Consider the following 22,936-nt stretch of genomic DNA (forward strand, 5'->3'; position numbering starts at 1 on the left):
AGGGTCAGTTTCTTACCGAACACGTCTATCATTGCTTTAGCCGTGTTTAAGAATGGTCTTCCTAATATGAGAGGAACTTGAGAATCTTCTTCCATGTCCAAAACAACAAAATCTACTGGAAATACTAAAGTACCAACTTTAACTAGCATGTTCTCCATTATCCCTCTAGGATATTTTATTGATCTATCGGCTAGTTGTATGCTTATTCTGGTTGGTTTCAATTCTCCAAGGTCTAGTTTAGCGTATAGTGAATACGGCATTAGATTTATACTAGCACCTAAGTCTGCCAATGCTTCTATTGAACTAAGACTACCCAGAAAACATGGAATTGTGAAACTTCCTGGATCAAATAGTTTTTCTGGTATCTTATTCAACAGCACTGCTGAACAATTAGCATTCATAGTAACAGCCGAGAGTTCTTCCATTTTCTTTCTATTTGAGATTAGATCTTTCAAGAATTTAGCATATCTAGGCATTCCTGAAATCACATCAATGAAAGGAAGATTTACATTTATCTGTTTAAACATATCCAAGAATTTGGATTGCTCGGCTTCAAGTTTCTCTTTCTTCATTTTACTCGGGTAAGGAAGTGGTGGTTGGTATTGTTTAACATACGGTTTATCCTTAACTGTGTTATCTTCATTAACCTTTTCAACTACCGGTTCTTTTTCCTTATCTTGATCAGGTTGTGGTTCTTGTGGAGTAGGAATAGTTTCATCAGAAGTTACAGGTATTTCAGGTGGTTTAAGTGTTGTACCACTTCTTGTGGTAATGGCTTTAGCTGTTTCATTCCGGGGGTTAGCATTTGTATCACTAGGTAAACTTCTCGGTTTTCTTTCACCTATTAACCTTGCTAGGTTACTTACTTCTTGTTCCAGATTTTGAATAGAAGCTTGTTGATTTCTAAATGCTTGAGCATTTTGTTCATTTGTTTGTTTCTGAGATGTGAAAAACTGCGTTTGAGTTTCAACTAGCTTCGTCATCATATCTTCTAAATTCGGCTTTTTATCATCGGTTTGTTGTGGTAGTTTGTTTTGAAGATTCGGTCTTTGCTGATTGTAAGTATTATTAGATACTTGTTGATTGCTAGGACCTTGTTGGTTGTTGTATGGAATATTTCGGTTATAATTCTGGTTTTGATTGTAAATTGGTCTTGGCGGTTGATAATTATTCTGATAATTATTTCCAGGCCTTTGGTTTATGTATGAAATATTCTCTCTTTGTTCCATTGTTAATTCAATACTGAGACAATCTTTTGTCAAATGTGGTCCTCCACACTGCTCACAACTAATTCGTATAGCATGAATATCTTTAGTCATCTTTTCCATTCGTCTCTCGAAAGCATCTATCTTTGCGGAAATGGAATCTAAGTCATGGCTAGAATCGGCTCTAGCTGCTTTAGATGATCTAATGATATCTTTTTCTTGGTGCCACTCATGCGAGTGGGAAGCAGTATTATCAATAATTTTGTAAGCATCAGTTTCGGTTTTCTTCATAATCGAACCACCAGCTGCTATATCTATGTCTTTTCTTGTAGTGATGTCGCATCCTCGGTAGAATATTTGTACTATTTGACAGGTGTCTAAACCATGTTGCGGACATCCTCTTAACAACTTTCCATATCTTGTCCACGCCTCATATAGAGTTTCATTTGGCTTTTGTGTGAACGTAACAATTTCTGCTTGAAGTCTTACGGCTTTAGATGCAGGAAAGAATTGTTTAAGAAATTTGTCAATTAAAACGTCCCATGTATCGATCGCCCCTTCAGGTAACGATTCCAACCAATCTTTGGCTTCTCCCTTTAAAGTCCAGGGAAATAACATGAGATATATCTGTTCATCCTCCACTTCTCGGATTTTAAATAGTGTGCAGATCCTATTAAAGGTACGTAGATGTTCATTTGGATCTTCCTTCGGCGCACCACTAAATTGGCATTGATTAGTCACCATGTGTAGAATTTGTCCTTTGATTTCATAATCTGGCGCATTAATGTCTGGATGAGTAATTGCGTGACCTTGGCCAGTGCGTTTAGCTCTCATTCGGTCTTCCATACTTAAAGGTTCCAGATTCTCCATAATTGAATTTGTTGAATCGGTATCACTAGATGATTCTGTTTTAATGGTTCGTTCCTCAACAATCTCTGTTTGAATGATTGGTGGTTCCGGAGGAAAGTTTAATGGTTCAGGATCTATGAACCGTTCCTGAATATTCTCTGGATTCTCAATTGTGAGGTTGGGTTCAAAAAATGGATTATCGGAAATTTGAACTGAAGTACTTGGTTGACTGGATGACGATTCTAAAGAAAAATCAACGGCGGTTATATTTGTTAAACGATGTCTTGATCGAGTTACAGGTGGTGAACGTACAAAAGGTGATGAACGTCTTGCTCGGTGCATTCACTGAATATCCTATTAGTTTTAAAAAGGAAAGAAAAATTATAATAAGTTATCCAATCAATAGACTTTTTTGATTTTGCCCACGTTTCGAATAGCCAAAAGATGCAGCAGAGGGGCAGGATTCGTTTGGTCTCAATATAATTGAGGACTGTTTGGCTCCAATAACCCGGTCCACGTACAAATCCAACTATTACTACGAACCAGAAAATTTTGATGTCTATCAATTTAACCACTCAAAATAAATTTTCGTAATTTTAAGAAATTTAGATAAGAAGTAGAAAAAATTCTAAGTCCTAAAAACTAGAATAGCGAGAAATAAGAGAGAAAAAGAGTTCGTCGAAAAAGAAAAAAAATGGTTGAAAAATAAAAGGTGACGGAAAAATAAAAGAAACTTATAAAAACTTAAAAATATTTGACTAACCTAACCTTATTACTACAACTAACTTAAAATTATAATCGCAAATTGAAATTACTAATTGGAATGATAATTGATACATAGTAAAAGGTCTAAAAATATTAAAGCTTACAGGAGAAACTAAATCCCAAATGGAAATAACTTAAAAAAGAAACTAAAACTTAAAAAGGCGTCGCAAAATTCTAAAGCACCTAATTCTTAGTCTAAAGAAAAAGCACTTAAGGAATTCTACGGCAAAGCCTAAAAATCTAGGAGTAAAAATAACTAAAGCAAAAACTAAGTTTAAAATTAAATATGAGCTAAAAATACAAATATTACGCTACAACGATTAAAAAGGTACAAAATATAAAAGTTATAAAAAGTTATAAAAATATTAGATTTTATAAAAATATTATTTTTATATTTTTTTTATATTATAGTATTAAGTAAATAAATAATAAAACTAAACAAAAGTAAAAATAACTAAATAAATTAAAAACTTAATTATAATAATAATAATAGTTTTAGGGTTTAAGTAATAATAATTAAATAATATCCGTAATAAATGCGGAATTAGGGTTCGGTTGTGGCCTGGTCAACCCCTTCATGCGAGTCGCATGGAATAAGGGGGTGGGTCATGCGAGTCGCATGACTAAACTGGACTGGTTCAATTGACAGGTTCAATTTGACAGGTCACGTGATTTTTTAAAATTTATTTTATATTTTCAGTTTTATAATATAAGATATAAATATATAATTTAACTAAAAACTTAATAAAATACTAAAATAAAATACAAATACTTTAATATTTTGTAAATAATAAAGAAAAACTTAAAATACACTTTAAAATATATTTTTCTTTTATATATTTTTAATTTTTAAACAAAAATATAAATTTTACAAAAACTAATTATAACTTAAAAATTAAAAATATGGCGTTTCGCTTCGGCGATTCCCCGGCAGCGGCGCCAAAAGTACTTGATGTCGTACGAGGTGTATATAAAATAGTTATTAATTTTAGCAGAAAACACTATTAAATACGATACAATTTTACACAAGATATTTATTTATTTATAGAATGGATATACTTAAACCTTGCTACAACACTTATAGGCAGTGTACCTAATCGTACAGTAGTGTAGTTTTTAGTAAGTCCGGTTCGTTCCACAGGGAAATCTTTAAACAAAGCTCAACGCTATATTAGTTTACTTTTATAAAAATACAAATATATATATAAGTAATATTATTATTATAAAGGGGGTTTTTTTACCGTTTAATGACCGGTTTGTCGATTTTAAAACTTTAGTCGCAGTTAAAACCTAATGTAAAATATAAAATAAATACAAGACTTAAATTAAAGCGTAAAGTAAATAACGATAATGAAATTGCGAATAATAAAAATGCGATAAAATAAAATTGCGATAATTAAAAAGTACGATAATTAAAAGTGCGATTAAATAACAATAAATAAAAGTGCGATAATTAGAAGTGCAATTAAATATAAAATAAAGGAAATTAAATATGAAATAAAAGAATTATGCTTATTTAAACTTCCGTAATCATGATGTTCGACGTGTTGATTTTAGTTTTATGCCCATGGGTTAATTGTCCTTTGTCCTGGATTATTTAATATGTCCGTCTGGTTTTTGTCCATAACAGTCCATCAGTCATAAATATAAAGTGCGAGTGTCCTCATCAAATTATTCTTATACCCGAAGTTAAATATTCCAACTAATTGGGGATTCGAATTGTAACAAGGTTTTAATACTTTGTTTAATGAATACACCAGGTTATCGACTGCGTGTAAACCAAGGTTTTACTACTTTGTTAACAATTACACCAATTACCCTTGAATGTAATTTCACCCCTGTTTTAATTATTCTAGTGGCTATTAATCCATTCCCGTGTCCGGTTAAATGAACGATTATTCGTACATATAAATACCCCGCCCATCGTGTCCGATCGAGTGTATATGGTAATTTATAGGGACGCCCAATTGTAAATCTTTATATTAACATTAACAAACTATCATTTAGTTAAACAAATATAAAGCCCATTAATAACCCATAGTCTAATTTCCACAAGTGTCGTTCTTTTGTCCAAACCCCAATTATGGTACAAAGCCCAATTACCCAATTTTAGTAATTAGCCCAACATCATGATTACTTCGTTTTAAATAAGCATAATAATAACTTAGCTACGAGACATTAATATAAAAAGGTTGAACATAACTTACAATGATTAAAAATAGCGTAGCGTTACACGGACAGAATTTCGACTTACACCCTTACAACATTCGCTAACATACCCTTATTATTAGAATTATAATTAAAATTAAAATTAAAATATAAATTATATATATATATTACGTATATATTGAGAGAGAGATGGATATTAGGTGTGTAAAACTCGGCAGAAAACTGGCTTTATATAGGACCTGACCAGCATTTTCACTCCATGCGACTCGCATGGATTTTGTGCCTCTGGCCATGCGAGTCGCATGGCCACCCTGGATCCAGCCAAATTGGTTTGTTTTCTTCTTGCCGACGTAATATAATAATAATATATAATATAATATATAATTATATATAATTATATATATATTATATTATATTCTTGTGCATAGTAGACTAGATATTTTTGGTCCGTTGCGTCGGGCGTTTCTTCTTGGCTCAGGTCCCGGTTCCGGATTTTCGGACGTCTTCGCGTATTATTTTATATCGTGTACTTTGCGTCTTGTAACTTGTACTCTTGTCATTTTGAGACGTTCCTCATCAATATTTTGAACCTTTTTAGTTGTATCTTGTACTTTTTAGCTCTTTGGACCTTTTTGTCTTCAATTTGTCGAATCTGCCTTTTGTCTTCACTTTTTAATATTTAAACGAATATTGCTTGTAAATCGAACAATACCAACTAAAATCTTGTCTTTCTTGGGGAATAATGCTATAAAATATATGTTCCTTTTTAGCCTTATCAGGTGGTCCGGGGAACAATTATGAAAAGAGAAGTCAAAAAATAAAAGTAAAGGTTGAAAGCTAACAACAACATTTAATTTTAAATATTATTTCCGATATTCTTTTAGTTTCTAAACAACCTAACAACAACAAAAATGAAATGTCCCGTTCTTATTGATTAAAAACGTTCCATATTAATTGATTTCGTTGCGAGGTTTTGACCTCTATATGAGACGTTTTTCAAAGACTGCATTCATTTTTAAAACAAACCATAACCTTTATTTCATCAATAAAGGTTTAAAAAGCTTTACGTAGATTATCAAATAATGATAATCTAAAATATCCTGTTTACACACGACCATTACATAATGGTTTACAATACAAATATGTTACAACAAAATAAGTTTCTTGAATGCAGTTTTTACACAATATCATACAAGCATGGACTCCAAATCTCGTCCTTATTTAAGTATGCGACAGCGGAAGCTCTTAATAATCACCTGAGAATAAACATGCTTAAAACGTCAACAAAAATGTTGGTGAGTTATAGGTTTAACCTATATATATCAAATCATAATAATAGACCACAAGATTTCATATTTCAATACACATCCCATACATAGAGATAAAAATCATTCATATGGTGAACACCTGGTAACCGACATTAACAAGATGCATATATAAGAATATCCCCATCATTCCGGGACACCCTTCGGATATGATATAAATTTCGAAGTACTAAAGCATCCGGTACTTTGGATGGGGTTTGTTAGGCCCAATAGATCTATCTTTAAGATTCGCGTCAATTAGGGTGTCTGTTCCCTAATTCTTAGATTACCAGACTTAATAAAAAGGGGCATATTCGATTTCGATAATTCAACCATAGAATGTAGTTTCACGTACTTGTGTCTATTTTGTAAATCATTTATAAAACCTGCATGTATTCTCATCCCAAAAATATTAGATTTTAAAAGTGGGACTATAACTCACTTTCACAGATTTTTACTTCGTCGGGAAGTAAGACTTGGCCACTGGTTGATTCACGAACCTATAACAATATATACATATATATCAAAGTATGTTCAAAATATATTTACAACACTTTTAATATATTTTGATGTTTTAAGTTTATTAAGTCAGCTGTCCTCGTTAGTAACCTACAACTAGTTGTCCACAATTAGATGTACAGAAATAAATCGATAAATATTATCTTGAATCAATCCACGACCCAGTGTATACGTATCTCAGTATTGATCACAACTCAAACTATATATATTTTGGAATCAACATCAACCCTGTATAGCTAACTCCAACATTCACGTATAGAGTGTCTATGGTTGTTCCGAAATATATATAGATGTGTCGACATGATAGGTCGAAACATTGTATACGTGTCTATGGTATCTCAAGATTACATAATATACAATACAAGTTGATTAAGTTATGGTTGGAATAGATTTGTTACCAATTTTCACGTAGCTAAAATGAGAAAAATTATCCAATCTTGTTTTACCCATAACTTCTTCATTTTAAATCCGTTTTGAGTGAATCAAATTGCTATGGTTTCATATTGAACTATATTTTATGAATATAAACAGAAAAAGTATAGGTTTATAGTCGAAAAAATAAGTTACAAGTCGTTTTTGTAAAGGTAGTCATTTCAGTCGAAAGAACGACGTCTAAATGACCATTTTAGAAAACATACTTCCACTTTGAGTTTAACCATAATTTTTTGATATAGTTTCATGTTCATAATAAAAATCATTTTCTCAGAATAACAACTTTTAAATCAAAGTTTATCATAGTTTTTAATTAACTAACCCAAAACAGCCCGCGGTGTTACTACGACGGCGTAAATCCGGTTTTACGGTGTTTTTCGTGTTTCCAGGTTTTAAATCATTAAGTTAGCATATCATATAGATATAGAACATGTGTTTAGTTGATTTTAAAAGTCAGGTTAGAAGGATTAACTTTTGTTTGCGAACAAGTTTAGAATTAACTAAACTATGTTCTAGTGATTACAAGTTTAAACCTTCGAATAAGATAGCTTTATATGTATGAATCGAATGATGTTATGAACATCATTACTACCTTAAGTTCCTTGGATAAACCTACTGGAAAAGAGAAAAATGGATCTAGCTTCAACGGACCCTTGGATGGCTCGAAGTTCTTGAAGCAGAATCATGACACGAAAACAAGTTCAAGTAAGATCATCACTTGAAATAAGATTGTTATAGTTATAGAAATTGAACCAAAGTTTGAATATGATTATTACCTTGTATTAGAATGATAACCTACTGTAAGAAACAAAGATTTCTTGAGGTTGGATGATCACCTTACAAGATTGGAAGTGAGCTAGCAAACTTGAAAGTATTCTTGATTTTATGTAACTAGAACTTGTAAAATATATGAAGAACACTTAGAACTTGAAGATAGAACTTGAGAGAGATCAATTAGATGAATAAAATTGAAGAATGAAAGTGTTTGTAGGTGTTTTTGGTCGTTGGTGTATGGATTAGATATAAAGGATATGTAATTTTGTTTTCATGTAAATAAGTCATGAATGATTACTCATATTTTTGTAATTTTATGAGATATTTCATGCTAGTTGCCAAATGATGGTTCCCACATGTGTTAGGTGACTCACATGGGCTGCTAAGAGCTGATCATTGGAGTGTATATACCAATAGTACATACATCTAAAAGCTGTGTATTGTACGAGTACGAATACGGGTGCATACGAGTAGAATTGTTGATGAAACTGAACGAGGATGTAATTGTAAGCATTTTTGTTAAGTAGAAGTATTTTGATAAGTATCTTGAAGTCTTTCAAAAGTGTATGAATACATATTAAAACACTACATGTATATACATTTTAACTGAGTCGTTAAGTCATCGTTAGTCGTTACATGTAAATGTTGTTTTGAAACCTTTAGGTTAACGATCTTGTTGAATGTTGTTAACCCATTGTTTATTATAACAAATGAGATGTTAAATTATTATATTATCATGATATTATGATATATAATATATCTTAGTATGATGTATATACAGTTAAATGTCGTTACAACGATAACCGTTACATATATGTCTCGTTTCGAAATCATTAAGTTAGTAGTCTTATTTTTACATATGTATTTCATTATTAATACACTTAATAATATATTTACTTATCATTTAACATAATTAACCAAGTGTATCAATATCTTAATATGATTCATATGTACCTAGTAAGACGTTGTTATAACGATAATCGTTATATATATCGTTTTCGAGTTTCTTAAATTAATAGTCTCATTTTTTTGTATATAACTCATTGTTAAAATACCTAATGAGATACATACTTATAATAAAAACATGTTAACTATATATATAACCATATATATGTCATCGTATAGTTTTTACAAGTTTTAACGTTCGTGAATCACCGGTCAACTTGGGTGGTCAATTGTCTATATGAAACATATTTCAATTAATCAAGTCTTAACAAGTTTGATTGCTTAACATGTTGGAAACATTTAATCATGTAAATATCAATCTCAATTAATATATATAAACCTGGAAAAGTTCGGGTCACTACAAAAAAGTCTTATCGTTGATTTGGATAATAGTTTCTTGTTTGTTTCTTTCATATTTTTCGATCAATGATTTAAATTTAAAAATTGATAACACGAATAAAAATTATTTTTATTCTTATTATTAATATTAATTATTAATTATTTTTTACTTGCTTCTTCGGACACACATGGATTGTATTGCTTGTTTCTTTTGCTCTCATCTTTTTTCATGTTGTTCGTTAGGTTATATATAACAACCACATCCCACATCGGATATGGTAAGAAAGTATTGGTCCCTTATAAGCTCAAAGTTGTGGTTAATTAATATCTCCCACCATGGTTTTAGTTGTTAACCTGGAGATACCCGGTTAGTCCATCGCTTTAGCTTGTGATGGGTGATTGTCTCTCGAGTTGCGACGGACACTCGGCTCGTGCATCTCTTGAGGCCGATTTGCGGGTCGTTTCATCCGGTATCAGAGTCATAGGCCTCTCGGGGTGTGACGGACACTCGGTTCGTGCATTTCCTGGGGTATTCTCACGGGGTGTGACGGGCACAATGCTCATGCATCTCATGGAATATGGATCCTGGATATTGATTATGATTCGGCCTGACGAAGACGTCAGGAATTTAAGTGGGGGAGTTTGTAATACCCCGTCCCACATCGGTTATAGATTGAAAATATTGGTTCCTTATAAGCGTAGAGTTGTGGCAAATTATTATCTCCCACCATGGTTTTTAGTTGAAACCTGGAGATACCCGGTTAGTCCAATGCTTTAGCGTATGAGCGGCGATTGTCTCTCGGGTTGCGACTGGCAATCGGCTCGTGCATCTCTTGAGGCCTATTCGAGGGTCGTTTCATCTGGTATAAGAGCCATAGGCCTCTCGGGGTGTGACGGACACTCGGTTCGTGCATCTCTTGTGGTATCCTCACGGGGTGTGACGAGCACGATGCTCGTACATCTCATGAGGTATGGATCCAGGGTATTAAGAATGTTACGGTCTGACGAGGACGTCAGGAATTTAAGTGGGGGAGTTTGTAACAACCCCATCCCACATCGGATATGGTAAGAAAGTATTGATCCCTTATAAGCTCAAAGTTGTGGCTAATTAATATCTCCCACCATGGTTTTTAGTTGTTAACCTGAAGATACCCGGTTAGTTCACCGCTTTAGCTTGTGAGGGGTGATTGTCTCTCGAGTTACGACGGGCACTCGGCTCGTGCATCTCCTGAGGTCGATTTGCGGGTCGTTTCATTATCATAGTCTAATCGTCAACATATGCAGTTACACGTATTACTATTTGATGAATTTTTTGTTAGTAGAGTACGAAGATGCGGGCTTAGTTGGTTTTGTGTCAGTCTTAATGTTACATAGGCGTTTCATCTAAAATCTAGTATCAAATAGATCGATGGATCTTGTAAAACAGACTAGTTAGAGTCTATGTCAATTTACATTAGTTAGATCTCTACATCTTTTGTGTTTTTTTTTTTTTTTTCTTTTGAAAAAAATGTAATCCGAACAACACTATCCATTTAGAAAAACACGACCCGACCAACATTCCTCTAAGAAAGCGGTTACGTTCGCACCAACACCAACCTCACAATGTTCTTTTCATTCAAATCAAATTAGGGCAAAACAGGAACACTAATCTACCACTTAAAAGTTAAAACCCTGAATCGAAATATTCATTCAATGGCAAGCGATTGGAAGAAATCAATAGGTAAAGTCCAATCAGTCGTCGGAAATGCATTAGGCGGTCTTCGTGGACGTAGTAATTTAGCTTCTTGGGTAGTCGCCGGAACCCTAGCTTACTTTTTATGGGTCAAACCCTCACAAGAGCTTAAAAGAGAACAACAGGTATACCCTTCTTACTCTCTATTTTATTTTATTTTTTCAATTAAACTGATAATGAATAATGATTGTTAATTAATGGTGGTTTATTTTTTATTAGGAAAGAGCTGCACTGGCTGCAGCTTCTGATCGTTATCGATATGTCGAGAAAGTAAAACCGGTTCAGGATCTACAGGTTAGATTCAATTCTTATGTAGATTATCTTTTTGTGCTTGAAAATATACACTATTAGTTGAAGCTCTGTACCTGTAGGTGATTTGTACACTGAAAGAATTTTGTCATGCACATAAGTGTTGTACTTTATGTGTAATGGCAACTATATTTCATGTTTAAATATAATTACTAGTATTAGTATGAAGTATGATAACTTGTTCTTATATTTACTGTATGATAACAACAACAACAACAAACCCAATACCACATGAGTGGTGTATGGGGGAGGTGAGATGTATACAATCCTTCCCCACCATTTTCATGGCGTATATACGAAAGTGATGTCTGGTTGCATAAAATGAATGGTGGTTGATTTTTTAAATGTCATGTATGTGTAGAATTAAGTGAACTAATGTTTTGATCTTGTAGGAAGCTGGGCTTATTTATGGGAACAAAAATAAAACTAACGATTCTGAAAAGTGATGGGAGTGTTTTGGAAGACGGTGAAAGGTAATCTTAGTTATGTGATAGTCGCGTGGTTTGATGTAGCATACAACGCTTGTGGAATGTTTGGTATTTGTTAAGAAATTTACTGAGAAAAGGGTATAGTTATTATTTTTTTTGCAGACAATTTCTGCGTTGTAATAATGTCCATGTAAACTCTCATGCGGATCAAAGTTGTATATCTTAAGCAACGTTTGATCAATTTACTTGCTTCTTATTTGTCAATGGTTTAATTTTATTCTTTCAGTGCATGTCATTTTACACAAATTTTTTCATCCTCTCATCATTTGTATTTGACACACGTTATAATCTCCTTTTTAGGCTCATGTATAGGCCTTTATCATTCTTCTTTAGTGTGTTAGTGTTTTGGCTTAGTTATACTAGAAAAACCAAAAGTATATCCTAATGAAGTAACTCCGGCAAATTGATATTTTATCCGGGAAATATGGTTTTCTCTAGGTGATTTCTGGGATTGTTTTTATATTCTGTAACAAACAACTTATTCTGCAATGTTGTTTTACCCACTTCATCCAAACTGTAACACACATTGATATAATTGAGTATGATTTGTTAGTGTGACTTGAAATTCATCCTTTTCAGGCCAAAAATTGTAGGCTACATTCTTATTTTATTAAAGCATTGTACCACTTGATATATGCGAAGTTTATTAGTGACTTGACTGTACCCTGTGAAGATTTTTGACCTGCTACACACTATGATAATCATTAATACTCTGCTCTAGAACCTCTTCAAGTCATAAATCTTCAATTTTTCTCTTACAGTTTCACTGTTTATACTAACAAGCCTTACACTTACCAGAACAATACCACTAATTTTGTTCGTAAATATGGAGAAGTGATAGTAGGAGCATTTCACTTGATATATGGAGAAATATGGCGAACACAAGGGTGAAGAAATATATACATACTCCGTATATGATGTGATAATAATATTATTATAAACCCTGTATTGTGTGAGATCTTGTAGTTGTATTATACATTCAACTTGTGGCGATTTCATTTATTTACATTATTATCATACCCGCGATCAACAAATTGAAATCATGACAATGAAATATAGACATGTATGAATCAGGGCAGCCTCATCCCTTGAGTTGTAAATGCTGTTGTTCCGTTGTCTATTAAGGACAGATATTTTTTAGAAAAAAAAAAGATAAATTCTTGCTTTTGAATTAGCATAGGAATACTTCCATCTAATGACTGTTGTGGGTTATATATATAATTGTAACGTTTTTCCATCTCTGTTTCAGCTGTAATTTTATATGCTCCATAAACACATTTACGTTTCCAATTCAAAGAGAGAGACGAGAAATATTTGTTTGTTTAGGGTTTATACCTGCAACAGTTGGAGCCGGTTACCTGGTTAATAACTGATACCACATTTGCAGACCTCGCACTAACAGAACATAAATTGCTGGTAATTAAATCAGGGAAATAACAATAAATAATAATAAGCAAATACGTAGTACAAAACATATGTGAATAAACATACTATACAAAAGTTGCTCACTAGTCCTACAAACATAGCTACGAAAGGCATAAACTTTTGGGGCAACTGCGAACCAGAAACTATTACTAACTTTTTGGTCTGTTTAAAATATAAATTACTTGGATGTATGAAAGCTATTACTAACTTTTTGGTATGTTTAAAAACTGAAGTACTCAGCTGTAAACCATACACGAACAGACAAATCATATCTTCTACTAAACAATCATAATTAACACTAACTATTCCCCTGCTAATTCATGAAATGTCGTAATGCAAGTCCGAAAGAGTAAATATTTAGATGTTTGACTGCTCAAAAGGCACACGAACCAACAGTCGTCCATGTAGGCTGACAGTTGCTGCTGTACGAAGTGGATCAATTCTTGCTGGTAAGCTGACCACCTACATTAGCCAAATATCACCCCAAATCAACAAACTATGATCTGAAAGTCAATCCATTTACTTAAGAATAGGTCAATTCGTGTCATGTTCCATCTCAGACAGGTCAAAACATATTAAATGGGTCAAGGATTGGACATTAGTCATGATGGGTGACTTTGACCCATTTAACAAGGATTGGACAAAAACTGTTTGTGAGTCAAGCAGAATCGACCCACCCAGGCACCCATTTTGTCACCTCTAGCGTAACACTAAAGAGTATTCGGTGTTGTTTTATTGAATGCAAAACGTAATAGATATACCTTTTTGAAAGCTGTAATACCCCATGGGTTATCAAGTTGCTCTGGTTGACCTGTGATGACTACACGTCCAGCTGGATCCGATTGAACACGTACCTAGTCTCATCACAAAATAAGCATAGGTCAACTCGTAGCTTAATTTTTGATATATTATGAATTTATTATCAGTAGAACTATGAAAACATGAAACTGCAGCTACTAAAGTGACAGTTATGTGTTTCATTCATAATAGAACCTCAACTTTAGCAATTCACTATATATAACTGTTTAAATAAGATAACCGTTGCCTTCTACAATGTATCGATTTTTTTAACAGAAGAAAAGAAAACTACAGTGATAACCGAGTCTCTTACCTCTTCACGCAGAAGCCCTGGAACAAGGGCATATACCTCAAAGCAATCTTTCTGAGCATGACGAAAGATGTAGTCAACTTAGACATCGAGTAAAGATAAATTTGAAAATATGTTTTGTACATTCCAACAAGGTACAAAATACTTACAGTTTCTCGAACATTTATCTTCACCCAATTAGCTGGAGGACCGATATCAGCAACTGTGGTGACAACTCTGTCACAATTGAAAAGATAAACAAATGTCAAGGCACTTTCTGAAAATGTCAAACACAACAACAGAAATATAATATATATAATATTGAAAGAAAAAAGGATCGGATATTAATCCAATCTGAGACTTAACTGCCTAGAGGTTTCAATTCGTGCAGCTTTCAGAGAATGCTCCACTTCACTTGGTCTCTTGTGTTTAAGCAACCCTATATATAATAATTACTCAATATGTAATAATTATTCAATATGTAATAATTACTCAATTAAGAACTTATCTTGATGTAATACAATGTTTGATGTACAAGAGTATCTTACCAATGCTTTTGAGACTTTTTTCGCGCTTTTGTGAATTGTTGGAATTCTTTTCCTAAACAAAGGATTGCAAGTCAATATTACGTGTACAGGACCCATCTGGCCATTACAATGGTTACCAATAATCTGGTAAATATATATTGAGATCAATTTAATTCCCTGTTTTGATATATTTTTAAGTATATGTGGATGAGAATCGATCAAGACAGTTTCTTTTAATTATGTGCAAGTCAAATGTCGCCTTTTCATTAAAGGGGCATATAGATAAATATCAATCTAAAAAAAACTGAGATGATGAGCTTACTAACCTCACCACCATAATTTGAATGATGTTGTGAATGCCAACCCTGCATGGCTCGAGCTGCAGAATCCCTCCGTGCCCTACCTGATCCCGATCCTGGCAGCTGATAACCATTTGCCTGCGGGACCCATTAAGAAATCATATTATAACATACATTAGTCAACACACTCTTAACACTTCATCCCATGACTTATACTCATATGGGTTAACAGTAAGCCAGTCACAGCGGTTATATATGTCACTTGTTACATATAAGATGATATTGTCGAATCAAATTATTAGAAACAGAAATTGTAGAATCAAATAACAGTTGTTGGCACTCCAAAAATTAAGAATAAAGTTACCTCATTTTCAACAGTAGGGGCTTCAGGTGAAACAGTTGCAAGTGGGAGTTCAACATCCCCAATTTGGATCTTATGCCTTTCGTATTCAAGAAGTGCCTACAAATTGACAGACCAGATGGGACATAGTACCAGATAATTGTTACAACGGTCGATAAAGAACTTAACAGATTATAAAAGAGCTAAAACAGTAATTCTACAGCATAGAACAGATGTAGAACGAAAATCACCTTTTCGTAGAATATACGGAATGTCCACGAAACAGTTGTGCATGTCCTTCATAATACATACATACCATACAGAATGTGTGACAAGATAATAAAAGTGAGTCATTCGAAAACAGTACATGATATTATATGAAGAAAAAAAAAACAACAACATAAACAAAACCAGTAGATGCTACAAAGCCTAGAACATAGTCATCTTACTTGGGCGGATGAAAAGCTTCTCCCACTTGCCGCCACCATTTGTTTGCAGTTACCTGAAGAAAACAAAAATATGTCAAACAATAAAGTATCGTCTGCAAAAAAAAGCTAATAACACATATTACTAACGGAATCGGAACAAATAGATGACACAATGGCCTAAGATAAAACTTCTTGAAGAATGGAAAAGATACAAAACATGGGCATACCCGGTCATATCCACCCAATTTGATAACGGACCTCCATAACCTATTACAGAAGTACAACAATCAAACTTAAGCTTTACGCAAAAATCAGATTATAAAATGGATCCTTAATAAAACCATAACATTACTTGAGACAATTTAACATCTGTCCATAAAACTTAGGAGGCTTAAACTCCAATCCTCTCGCCTTATAAAAATTGTCCACCTCTTTCATGAATCTTTCTTGATCATCTGCAGTCCCAGACTCGTATCCTTCATCCATCTAAACAGTAACATATCATGAGATCAACTTAGATAGCTAAAGATTTAATCAAGATGGATTATATTAACTTAAGAATTACATGTGCATCGTTTAGCTCGTTCTTTGGTGGCTCTGCAATATGATCCTCAACTTTATTAGGTGAATAATTCGCAAGGGAGCGGGGTGTAGCATGCTCTTGATGTTTTTCATATCCACTATTATCTACTTCATCGTTGTTCTCTGGATTCTTCACAGAACCATCATCGTCAATTTCATTTGTTGCACCACCTTCATCGTCCATATCTGCAGCATCATTCTTACTATCATCAACCTTATCATCATTAGCTGTCAATGTACCATCATTCTTACCATCATCACCCATTTCAGCAGCACTGTTCTTACTATCATCAATCTTACCATCATCACCCAATTTTGTAGCATCATTATTACCATCATCGCCCATTTCCGTAGCATCTTGTTTACTATTATCAATATTATCATCATGATCACCCATTTCTGTAGCATCTTTCACACTATCCCGACCCTCGTCCACAGGCTCACTTATGTTAGGGTTCATCCCCTCAGCATCTTTCTCACTTAGATCTTCTTGCTTTTCTTCTTCCTGCTCTACCCCAATTTCGGTTGAGCTTCGAACGCTGACATCATCATTTACTGCATCAGACGATTCTTCTCGTTTGTCTCCTACTTGTGTTACGGCTGGCTGATCCTTTTCCACACGTTCTTGATCACCCACAACTTCATCTTCTATAAGCTTTCCAGCATCCTCCATCTCGATGTCCTTCTGATCCATTATAATTCTACAAACAAGTAATTCAATTACTTAGATTCATACAACTCAATTCTTAAAGTAACTTTCCACACAATCTAAAAGAAGCAAACACATAGTTCCATCATCCAAGGCTAAGCCCTTCATGTTATCTTACATATACATAAACATTTAAACATATTATGAAGAATTTTTTCAAAATTGCACCAATAAAACAACACAAACACACAATTTCGCGCCTCCTTATTTTCCAAATTAAAAATATATGCACAAAATTATCAGCCATAAGTTTCATAAGGCTAAAACTACCGATCTGCATCAGAATTATTCAGCTGAACTTCAAAATTTGGCAACAAACTAGAAAAATATTATACAGAAGTAAACTTACATTATACAGTAATAATATTAGAATTGTACCTTTATTTAGCTATAAAAGGGTAATTAAGCTAGGGTTTCTAATTTCGTCGTTTAGGTGTTTCAGGGGGAAGAGTGTTTGTGTGTGTAACGGATTTATGGATAAGTATGATAGACTGATATGTGAGGGTTTCGTAAAAACGAGACACGTGGAGGGTCGTGATTGGTGAATAGACAGCAATGGTAACGCCGGAGAATTTTAGTTCCTGCTGCTGCTGCTGCTGCTGCGGTTTGTTCGTCAATATCAGGGAACGGTTCCTCCTCTGCCCCTCTTCTGAATATACTTGTCAATTGTCCAAATTACCCCTCACATATTATAAGATCATTATGTTTTTGGCTTTTTCCTTTTTTAAATGTCACATGAAATTATCTCAAATCTGTTAGACTGTTTCTAAACGTGGCGGTGACGTCAAAGGCAAGTGGTGTACTTTTTAGTGATGTGGCAAGGTCAAGAGATGAAGTTAAATAAAGGGGAGTGTCAAATTTGAGGGTTAAATTTGTGAATGAGTGGTGTGGTAAAATATTATTGGTAGTTGAGTATAAAATATATTAATTAATAATATATAAAAATATGTGCCGAAATCTGATTGGCTGAAACAAATTTAACACTTCTGTCAAATATCCGACTGACGCCCTAGGCATCAAATTTTGACGCCGCGTTAGGGGCGTCAAGAGCGTCAAACACGTTGCCAAGTGGGATGATGGATCAAAATTGACGCTCCTTTAGTTTTAGTCTTAGGTTTGACGAAACTTTAAGGATAAAGATACTCTTTCAATATCATGTTATTTTTGTGTGAGGTAAAATAAAAATTCAATGAAAAATGTTAACAATAGCTCTTAGAATATTGATTTAACTTTTCATGGTTTGATAATATTTTTGAAACTCACAATTTTCATAAATAAATTATCTTCACGAAATTTATTATAGAAAGTAAATTTATTTTAAGGAAATTGAATATTTAATAATAAATTTTACTGAATTTAAATAGATAAAATAGAATAATTAATTATTATCTTACGTTGTATTCTCGAGTTTTATTTTCAACAGAAAAGAGTGGAAAAAAAGGGATGAGAATGTTTTACTATCCTTCATAATCCATCCACATATGGGCAGAGAGTATTATTAACAAAATGTTAATGTATTGTCCTTTCTATCTATTACTCTCCTCTCCTTTTCGCTTAAAATAAAAACTCGAGTATCACTATTATTTTTTAATCTGTTCATTTCCTTTTCTTTCTATTCAAAAAAAATCTCGAGAATGCAGTGTAAGGGATATGGTTCACATTGTACTTAACTAATATCGTATTACTCCAAGAAACTAAATTACATACTGTTGATTTGAATTGGGTTCGGGGTTTGTGGGGTAACAATTATTGCAATTTCGTCCAGAAAGAAATGGTCGGGAAGTCCGGGGGACAGTTAATAATATGGGATGAAGCTTGTTTTGATGTCACTAATTCTTTTGTTTATGATTTTTGTATCGGTATTCGTGGTAAGTGGAAGCATTCGGACAAGGAATTCAACGTGTTAAATGTCTACGGCCCACATGATGACATCAACAAGCAAAGATTGTGGAATTTTCTTCATAATTTGATTGTTAATAATAGTAATCAGGCCTGGGTGATCGGAGGTGATTTTAACGAGGTTCGTAATGCTAGTGAAGGGTTCAACTGCAATTTCATTGAATCTAGGGCAAAGTTGTTTAATGAGTTCATCGAGGATTCTAAGCTGATCGATATTCCATTGGGGTCGGATTTTCACACGGGTGAGTGATGACGGTCTTAAATTCAGTAAGCTTGATCGTTTTATTGTAAACGATTTATTCTACAATCTATGGTCATGCTTATCGATGGTTGCTTTAGAAAGGGGGAAATCAGACCACTGCCCGATCACTTTAAAAGAGGATGATCGAAATTTTGGCCCGAAACCGATTAAGGTGTTTGATGATTGGCTCGAAATTGAAGGAGTTGAAGATTGCATTAAAGATGTTTGGGCCGAAGATGTTGGAGGTGGTTCTCGTTTAGATTGTCGCTTAAGGAACAAGCTTAAAAAAATCAAAATGGCATTAAAGTCAAAGAGTTCGGAAAAATTTGGCAACCTAGAGGGTGAGATAGAGCTATTTAGATCCATGGCCAATACGTATGAGCTTCGGGCAGAATTCGGTCAATTAAATGACGATGAAAGAACCGATTGGTTGAATGCTAGAAAGGAATGGTTTCAAAGGGAGAAAATCAAATGTAACATGTTGAAACAAAAGGCGAAGATTCGTTGGGTTCTCGAGGGTGATGAGAACTCTAAGTATTTTCACTCGGTAATAAAAAGAGGTTACAACAAGTGTAACATTAGGGTTTAAATGTTAACGGGATGTGGTGTGAGGATCCTCATGTAATTAAAGAAGCGGCTTTTAATCACTTCAAAAACATCTTTAGTGAACATCCGGGTGCTAGGTTTAGCCTTGTAGATTTAAACTACCCGTCTTTTTCAATTGTGGAGGCCAACGGATTAGAGGGTGTTATTGATGAAGCGGAGATACTTGAGGCAATTCATGATTGTGGTAGTGGGAAAGCGCCGGGCCCAGACGGGTTTAACATGGGTTTTTTCAAGAAGTATTGGGACGTTATTAAAGGTGATGTGATTAAGGAAATATCGTGGTTTTGGGAGAATGGAGAATTCTCTAAGGGGTGTAATGCATCATTTGTTACTTTGGTTCCGAAGAAAAATGATCCGCTCACACTTGGTGACTACAGGCCGATTAGTCTTATTGGAAGTTTCTACAAAATTGTTGCCAAGATCCTTTCAAACCAGTTACGGAAGGTCATACCTAGACTTGTTGGCGCGGAGCAAAGTGCGTTCTTAAGAGAAAGGTATATTCTTGATGGTGTACTCGTGGCGAATGAGAATATAGAGTACTTAAAATCTAATAAAAAGAAGGGGCTTATTTTTAAGGTTGATTTCGAAAAGGTGTTCGATAGTTTGAATTGGGATTTCCTTATTGAGGTCATGAGATGTATGGGTTTTGGTGAAAAATGGTGTAAGTGGATCCGTGCTTGCTTTCAATCGGCTAGTGTAACATCCCGCGTTTTTCCGTTAAATTTATTTTTAACACCGTCTTTTTTTCTAAAATGACATCTCTCGTCACCTATACTCGTACACTTCGTTAACTAATGTTCTTGATAATCCCGTTACTCGATTACAACATCTCTCGTTAACTTGCGTTTTAAAAATATTCGTTTGGTTAATTCCCGCACCCGACTACAAACTTGAGGGACTAATTTTGGCACTTGGCCAAAACTTTGTAACTAGTCACCACCACCACCACTTATCCCATTCATTCACCAACTCTTTCTTTCCTACTTCCATTTTTATTCTCTCAAACCTTCAAACACAAATTCATCATCTAATTTGGAACTAGAAAGCTCACAACAAATCCGACTACATATTCTTGATCCTCTCATCATTCTCTACGATTTGATACTAACTACACCGATTTTGGGTAACATTTCTAAAACTCTAGATTTCTTTAAATTCGTGTTTTTGACTTGAAATGTTGTTAGTTAGTGTCTATGGCTCGTGTCTAGCATGATTATATGATTTGTATGCTCGATCTTGATGTTTTGGTGTAACTAGCTTGAAAATGAAAAGTGTATGCTTAATCTTTGATTTTGGATGATGAAATGTGTTTAGATGTTAATGTTTGTGTGTTCAAAGTGTTAGTTACTTCAATAGCTCCGTTTTGGTGTGTTGATTGACATGAAAACCTTACATTAACATGATTAGTGATTTTGAGATTTTAGTTAGGGTTTGATAGGCCTTATATGAATTTTTGATGCATCAAATGCTAGGAAATGTTGTTAGTAAGTGTTTAGTTGTATTGTATGATTCATTACCTTCAAAACGGCATATCATATGTGTGGATTGGATTCCCGAATCATAAAATACGTTTTACGAACTTGAAACTTTGAAAATAAACCTTTCTTGATCAATTGACGAGTTTTCGGTTATTGTAAATGATGTTTTTGCTTGATGAAAAGTGGTTAGTTGTATTCCTTGTCAAAATACCTTTCCAACGATATAAGATACTTTTTTGGATGTTTACGGTTTAGGATTTATGGGTATTTGAAGTTGGGTTCGTGCATACTTTGAAAAACTGACCAGAAATCTCTGCCCAGATGGTGGCGCGGCGCGCCCCATCCCCGCGCGGCGCGCGGATTGGCCTGGCCAGATTCTGCTTTGTTTGGCGCATTTCACGCGAAATGTTTGACTAGCTATCGACCTCCGATTCACATGAAACTTGTTTTAATATACTTGTATATGAATATTTAGCATAGAAAAAATAGTCCGGGACCCGACCCGAACGCGTTGACTTTTTCGTTGACTTTGACCAAGTTTGACTTTTAGTCAAACTTAACTAAACTTTTATACAATCATTCTAACATGCTTTTATACTTGTTTCTTGTATGAAACTTGACAACGTGATTCACATGCTATACTTAATCGAGTCGTAACGAGCCATAGGACTAATTGAACACATTTCACCCGACCTTGTGTCGTAACAGGTTAATTGATACAACTTACTTGTTTAGGTCAAGGCTAAACAACTATCATGCACACGTTTACTTTGTGAAGTACATTTATACTCGTGCACTCGAGGTGAGATCATAGTCCCACCTTTTCAACAACTTTTTTTATACTTTTAAATTGTGGGCTGAGAAACATATACTTTGTTACATTTTGTACTACTTACTTTTATACTTTGAACACAAGTACAAGGAAAACAAACATTCCACAGCGAGTTAGAACAAAAAATCCTCAATTCGATTATCATTAGTTACACTTGCAGGGTGTAAGCGAGAACTTATATTGTGTGGCCATACGGGTTTGACAAACCCTCATTACGGACGGTTCGCTACCGTCTACGGATGAAATATATTTTCGAGAAACAGTGTATGTTCTAACACTATTGTGATGGGGTTCTATGGAAGGAAACGTTAAGTCTTGATAATTGGGTGCTCGCGAACAATACTTTTGGAATGCAAACGATTTTGATAATCAACTATGGGAATACTAAATCTTGTGGTTCAAAAACAACGTTTACAAATACATCTATGATTTCACCAACGTTTTTCGTTGACAGTTTTCTATATGTTTCTCAGGTTCATACTCGGCTACTTGATACATGCTTCCGCACACTTTGATTTCTTGCTTGAGGTCAAGCATACATGCATACGCTAGTGATAGCACTTTTGGATTAAACCTTAAAGCATACATACTTACGCTATTTATAGCAACTGTGATTTTCAACTTATATTATGTCGCAAGTTATTTCATTTATA

The 22,936-nt window shown here is 34.1% G+C and overlaps 3 protein-coding genes across 4 annotated transcripts; 2 read left to right on the top strand and 1 right to left on the bottom strand.

Moving 5' to 3' along the window:
• Nucleotides 1-10,822: 10,822 nt before the first annotated feature.
• On the top strand, nt 10,823-12,011 carry LOC139844299 (uncharacterized). Its single transcript, XM_071834520.1, has 3 exons — nt 10,823-11,158; nt 11,253-11,327; nt 11,735-12,011. The coding sequence occupies exons 1-3, from the start codon at nt 10,994-10,996 to the stop codon at nt 11,786-11,788; spliced, it is 294 nt and encodes a 97-aa protein (XP_071690621.1). The 5' UTR covers nt 10,823-10,993; the 3' UTR covers nt 11,789-12,011.
• A 1,442-nt stretch (nt 12,012-13,453) lies between these two features.
• Nucleotides 13,454-17,862, bottom strand: LOC139839501 (AT-rich interactive domain-containing protein 6-like). 2 transcript variants are annotated; one of them, XM_071829575.1, is made up of 15 exons: nt 17,606-17,862; nt 16,771-17,219; nt 16,502-16,704; nt 16,289-16,422; nt 16,164-16,203; nt 15,958-16,010; nt 15,760-15,805; nt 15,533-15,628; nt 15,196-15,306; nt 14,891-14,942; nt 14,709-14,781; nt 14,513-14,579; nt 14,367-14,417; nt 14,017-14,109; nt 13,454-13,717 (listed from the first exon to the last, which is right to left on the bottom strand). In XM_071829575.1, exons 2-15 carry the CDS (start codon nt 17,210-17,212, stop codon nt 13,613-13,615), a joined length of 1,566 nt encoding a protein of 521 aa, XP_071685676.1. In that variant the 5' UTR covers nt 17,213-17,219; nt 17,606-17,862; the 3' UTR covers nt 13,454-13,612. The 2 variants fall into 2 exon arrangements, with proteins under 2 accessions (XP_071685676.1, XP_071685675.1); XM_071829574.1 differs by having other exon boundaries at nt 16,502-17,219.
• A 1,136-nt stretch (nt 17,863-18,998) lies between these two features.
• On the top strand, nt 18,999-19,956 carry LOC139840624 (uncharacterized). The gene is made up of 2 exons (XM_071830878.1): nt 18,999-19,368; nt 19,466-19,956. The coding sequence occupies exons 1-2, from the start codon at nt 18,999-19,001 to the stop codon at nt 19,954-19,956; spliced, it is 861 nt and encodes a 286-aa protein (XP_071686979.1).
• The last annotated feature ends 2,980 nt before the right edge of the window (nt 19,957-22,936 follow it).

Source organism: Rutidosis leptorrhynchoides, chromosome 4 (genome assembly GCF_046630445.1).
Source record: "Rutidosis leptorrhynchoides isolate AG116_Rl617_1_P2 chromosome 4, CSIRO_AGI_Rlap_v1, whole genome shotgun sequence".
NCBI classification, from domain to species: Eukaryota; Viridiplantae; Streptophyta; class Magnoliopsida; order Asterales; family Asteraceae; genus Rutidosis; species Rutidosis leptorrhynchoides.